General features: G+C 37.7%; 1 protein-coding gene across 1 annotated transcript; it reads right to left on the bottom strand.

The window, feature by feature from the left end:
- Positions 1-1,834: 1,834 nt before the first annotated feature.
- LOC120736733 (sterile alpha motif domain-containing protein 3-like) lies at positions 1,835-5,294 on the bottom strand. The gene is made up of 5 exons (XM_040037023.1): positions 5,196-5,294; positions 4,070-5,026; positions 3,733-3,900; positions 3,483-3,578; positions 1,835-2,248 (listed from the first exon to the last, which is right to left on the bottom strand). The coding sequence occupies exons 2-5, from the start codon at positions 5,021-5,023 to the stop codon at positions 1,970-1,972; spliced, it is 1,497 nt and encodes a 498-aa protein (XP_039892957.1). The 5' UTR covers positions 5,024-5,026; positions 5,196-5,294; the 3' UTR covers positions 1,835-1,969.
- Between the last annotated feature and the right edge of the window lie 201 nt (positions 5,295-5,495).

Genomic DNA, 5,495 nt, shown 5'->3' on the forward strand with positions numbered 1-5,495 from the left:
GTGTTTCCTCACCTGGCTCATGTGTGCCCAGCCCAATTTTACTCTTTGAGTGTGTGTGTGTGTGTGTGTGCGTGGGGGGGGTATGTATCCATGATCGTTTATGTTAATGAGAGTGTGGGGAGTGAGTTGGAGGGCGGGGTGGGGTGGGCCGCTTTTAACCATGTAAAGCACTTTGTGCTACATCTTTGTATGAAAAGTGCTTTATAAATAAAGATTGATTGACTGATTGATATAAACAGTGCAAACAATTTCCAGTGACAAGATATGCTGTAAACTTTATATTCATGTTTGCTCCAAATGGCACAGCAGCCTCAGAGAAAACAGAACGAGGCATCTTCATCATATGTTCATACAAGGCAGCTCAGTTTACCATAAGTTGTATGGGTGTGCATCTATTTCTGCATATTTAGCAAAAATGTGCCCTTTCTTCACTCAGTGAGGTGATGGTTCAGCTTCAGCAGCAGTTTGCTCTTAAAGTTCTTTCTGTGAAGCTGTAACTGTTCAGCAGTGAACAGGAGTCCTGCAAGACTGAGAAGTCCTTCACAAGCTCCAGATGCATGAAGAGCTGTATTGACTTTGATCAACAGCTTCTTGATGTGAGGAACGCCATGCAATAGATCCACATCTCCAGTGAATGGACATGAAAGGTACACTGTAAAACCAAATAAGTTAATTTAACTCAAAACTTTTGGTGAAACTGATTACATAAAATATTTTAAGTAACCAAACCTCAAAGATGAAAGTCAATTAAACACACTTTATTTATTAGCTTTAGATAAATATTTTTAAGTACCAATGACAAATGTTTTCATGTTATATCCACATTCTTGGTTTGGTACTCTCTACTTAATATTTTGAGTTCCAAGTACAAATCTAAATCAAGTAAATATAAGGAATTAATATTTAGTTTTAAAATGTTAACCATTTTAAGTTAATGATACTCAAAACTTTAAAATGCACCCAAACTCCTGTAGTAGCCAAATTTACTGTGTTTTGAATTGGATATAAAAATAAAAAATGTGTTAGAAATAAGCAACTGCACTTGTAAAAACATGACAAACAAGACCGACAACATAAATTTAACTTACAAATTTATTGAGTAACATTAACTTGTGAAGACACAATGTCTTAACATTTGCCTTTTTTCAGAGAACCAAAAATACTTGTGTGTAGCAAGGGGATAGAGCTGAGATCCTCTTTCGGTATGACAAATGCAGTACAGTAATAAATGACAAATTAAATTTCCTTGCATGTATGTTCAGAAAAAAAAAAAAAACAAAAACAAATCTCGGGCAATCCCAAAGACAAATTCACCAAATATTATTGGGAATAATTTCAGAAATGTCAAGTTTAGGCACAAGGTTACAATATTAGAAATAAAGACTTTCACAACATGTGAAACCTGAATACAACAGTATTTAGATGCCATTAACAGTTGAGTATGGCATTTTTGTTAAAAATAAAAAATAAAAAAAAATGAAAAAACACACAGAAAATCCTGCATTGCCAGGTGGGGAAACTGAATGAAAGTAAATTACAGTGCAGCTAATACACAGGAATATTATTGGGAACCTTTTTAATATGCCAATACTGTTATTACAAAATCAGCAAAGGGTTATTACTAAACCAATATACACATCTGTACAGTGCAATCATGCTGTCAACAACAGACCAATAAAACCTTAAATAGATAAATCCTTCTTTAGAAACATAAAACAAAGTCTTGTAAAACTCCTTATCACCTTCCCCTTTTATTTTGGATGTTCGGCTTTTAGATAATAGAGTATGAAATGAGAGTATGCAAATGCCAACATTTTCTTGCTTGTATTCTCTCTTTTTTTAAACTTATCCAGACTTGGAAAAATGATAAACTAGTTACTTGCTTTAACAGGCACTTGAGGGCTGTGTAGGAACCCTGGACATTATTCTGCTGCCAAAAGATCATTTTTGAGACTCAGCACCTTGGGCTTCAACGTCCCATCCTCCAGACCTCCAGACCCATCAACACTTTCTGAATAAAGTCAAATGTGTTGGCCAAACATTTTGGGTAGCTTAGATGCAGGGCATAAGTCAGTCCAAATATTACTAGAAATGCATCAGCCAGGGTGGGGAAATCAATGATCATGTTACCCTCAACCAAAACTGCAATCTTCTCAGGGCAGAAGAATGTTGCATCGCTGGAATTGGCTCTGATCAGGAGGAGTCCAAGTGGCACTTCACTAATATCTGGTTCATCAGAATGCATCATCTACAGAAAAAAAAAAAAATTACTACATGTTAGTACATTCCTATTTCTCTTAGGCTACATTCACACTGCAGGTCTCAATGCTCAATTCAGATTTTTTGATCAAATCCGATTTTTTTTTCTGCTTGTTCACACTACAAATAAAATGCGACAGAAAAAGCGCTCTAGTGTGAACGCTCAAAGCGGCCCGCATGCAGAAAAGAAGACGTCACACACAACGCGCTCTGTTCAGACCCAGAGCAAACAGTATTGTTTGACTGATGGCCCTTAATATAAAGACTTCGAACTTCACGTTTCCCAATTTTTGCTTTAAGTTATTTTGTCATTTACATAATAATGTAGATAACCTAATAATGATCCTTATTGCTGTTTTAGAGGAGCGGTGCTTCAAAGGATAGCTGCAGGTTTCTGTCAGAATCTGCAGATTATACAGTACAAATAAAATGTTCACGTTTCTCCAACGTTGTCTTCCCAACAGTTTCACTGACATCTACACGGGATGGCCAGAAAGCGTTCACGATGTCTTTTCGGGTGCTTCTCCGTAGCTGATAATTGGCGTCTGTCTTGTGTCAGTGACGTAAAAGACTGATTTAATGTGACGTGACCGTTCAAACAGCAGTCGCTTTCTAAAACATCAGATATGTATCGGATTCAGTACCACATACGAAAGTGACCCAGATCGGATTTGAAAATATTGGATTTGTGCCGTTCACACTGTCACACCATGATCGGATAGATGGGTCGCATAGGGTCCAAAAAAAAAAAAAAAAAAAAAAAAAAATCAGATTTGATGCACTTTCGCCTGCAGTGTGAACGTAGCCTTAGTCTCATCTACACAAGTCACTATACAAATACTGGATTATCCCCATCTTAGAAATCAAGTGTTTGAACAACAAAAAAGCCAAAACACACCAAAAACTTGAGAAAAATAAAAATGACAACTAGTACTCATTAAGCAAAGTCATACCTCTTCATGGCAATAACTACAGAAAGTCAATGGGAGTTCTATTATTTAAAAAAATAAAAAAATGTACAGTGATGTATGGTTGGGCTAGGAACATTATAGAAGGGTAGGGTCTATACACATTAAGAATATGTGGTGTTTCCCCCATTATGTGACATGGACACTGTTGTAGACAGACCCAAAGGATGGAGATACTTCTCACACTGTCAAAGTTTCATAATGGTTTGTGAAATCTAAACAAGTTTGATACTTGGATACTGTTCACAAACTTACATCCCACGTTTTGATGAAGGTAGAGGTGTCTTCGTGCAAATAGGCAGGGAGGGCATGAAGCACAACAGCACGTCGGGCATGAATATCAACTTGTTCCTACATCACAAGAAGATTTTTTTTAAATTATTGGCTTACCTAGTCAAGAACGGCAGTTAAAAATGGATCAAATTAAATAAATCTAAAAAATCTAAAAAAAAACAAAAAAACAAAACAAAACAAAAAAAAAAAAACAAGACAAAACCCCACCTACCTGGAGATCATAGGTTCGGAAGAGCTGAGACAGAACATCAGACACTTTCCCTGTGCGAGCAGCTTTCTTTCGGAATAAGCTCTGGAGCCGGGGAGCATGTTGGTCCAACACAGCATAAAAGTGGTTCTTCAGGGTGAGGTTTGTAATTCTGTGGAATTCTGCATAGATCTGAACACACAAAATAAATTTACAACTTACGATTAGTCTACAAATCTTTGCAAAATACATCAAAATCCTTACACTACCATGGCCTAATTTGTATTAATTCAGACAGGCCACATAACAGAAATCAATATAATATACATCTTGTTATATGCATCATCTAAGGAAACCTTACCTGAGATTCCAATTTCAGAGCAGGCCAGCGATCCAGGATGGCACCTACGGGTAGGTCATCACTGATGATCTCTTTGCGTCGCAAGGCAAATGTGGTATGCATCAGCTTTGTAATCAGGACGTGATTCTTTTCACTTTTCTTGACTTCATCCACAATCTGTAGTCTTAGCTGCTCAAGGCTAACAGCATCTTCACCCCTTGGGAAATTCGGCAGAAAGTTTACTTCTGCCTTTTTAGGTCTCTTAATGTCAGTGTGTGGTGACTGCTTGTCTGGGTCATTTCGACTTCTCCTTCCAGAATTCACAGCTACCTCTTGAAATCCAGCCCGACTCAATTTAGCATGATAGTTCCCCATCTTAAACTTTAGGCTATTTTTCCACCCATACCAGCCTGTCTGTGATCCAGGCTCCTTTAGACAAGGATGCTTAGTGACAAGAGCTTCAGCTACAACCGATACGTCCTGATCGCTAGGGTATGCATTGAAACTATGCATTTTAGCTGCAAGAATTTCAAGAATGTCATGCTTTTGTTCCCTAAACAACTTGAGAGCCTTTCCTTTTCTCTCATAAGCAACATCACCCTCACCAAGTACGAGTTCTATCTCATAGGAAAATGTAGGAATTGGGAAATCCTGAGGCCATCTTTCAACCCTGTCTGGAGTCATGGCATGGGGTAGTATTATTGTGTCATCTGATGCTACTGAACTATCATCACTCTCTGGTCTACCAACTTTTACAACAGATTTCTGAAGAAGCTCCTCAATATCTAGAAGTGAACAAAGCTGCCTGTCAAAGTCTGGGTCTTCGTATGATAAGCTAAAGTCATAGTCAAGTTTTAACTTTTCTTTTATAATGTCTTTTAGCTCATCCACAGATTCTGGGTGTGAGAATAAAGTCAGTTTTCTCACAATTTCTTTGGAGACATGAACATGAAGTAGTAGGGCTTGAGCAGACATTTCCTAGAAAGGAAAAGAAAAGAGTAGTAGTTGTTCTTTTTTTCACCCTGATCTATTTGACTACATGTGGCTTATTCCAAAAGCAATATTAATCTTGCAAGTGTCTGATCAGAATGAATCTTTTTTGTGTCAACAACAGATGTCCATCAACAGTATATGCTGTCAGACTTACTGTATCATTTAGCTCCGGCAGCTGATACACCGAAAAACTGTCTGTTAATGTCAGCTCAAACGACCTCAAATGCTCAATGTACCAGCATTCGTAATTCCTGCAAAACAAGGAAATGGAATTGTTTACAAGCAGAAGATATTCAATCCTGCTGAATGTTGGAAGTCCTCCAGTCTGGCCTGCAGAGACAAACATTCCATTTGCATACTCCGTTCCATTTAGGGACACTTTATGAGTGGTGTATATGTTTTGGCTGTCTGTCTTAGTCTTGATAAAATCTTGTGCTACTTCAGGCAAAGTTGC

Source organism: Simochromis diagramma, unplaced genomic scaffold (genome assembly GCF_900408965.1).
Source record: "Simochromis diagramma unplaced genomic scaffold, fSimDia1.1 OVJJ01000630.1, whole genome shotgun sequence".
NCBI classification, from domain to species: Eukaryota; Metazoa; Chordata; class Actinopteri; order Cichliformes; family Cichlidae; genus Simochromis; species Simochromis diagramma.

What these genes read in the sequence shown, in the direction of transcription:
- LOC120736733 (XM_040037023.1), bottom strand. Translation starts at nt 5,023, where the DNA reads ATGTCTGCTCAAGCCCTACTACTTCATGTTCATGTCTCCAAAGAAATT. An exon ending in CTCTGAAATTGGAATCTCAG is followed by an intron (nt 3,901 to 4,069) that starts GTAAGGTTTCCT and finishes TTGTGTGTTCAG; the next exon opens with ATCTATGCAGAATTCCACAG. An exon ending in TCCGAACCTATGATCTCCAG is followed by an intron (nt 3,579 to 3,732) that starts GTAGGTGGGGTT and finishes CTTGTGATGTAG; the next exon opens with GAACAAGTTGATATTCATGC.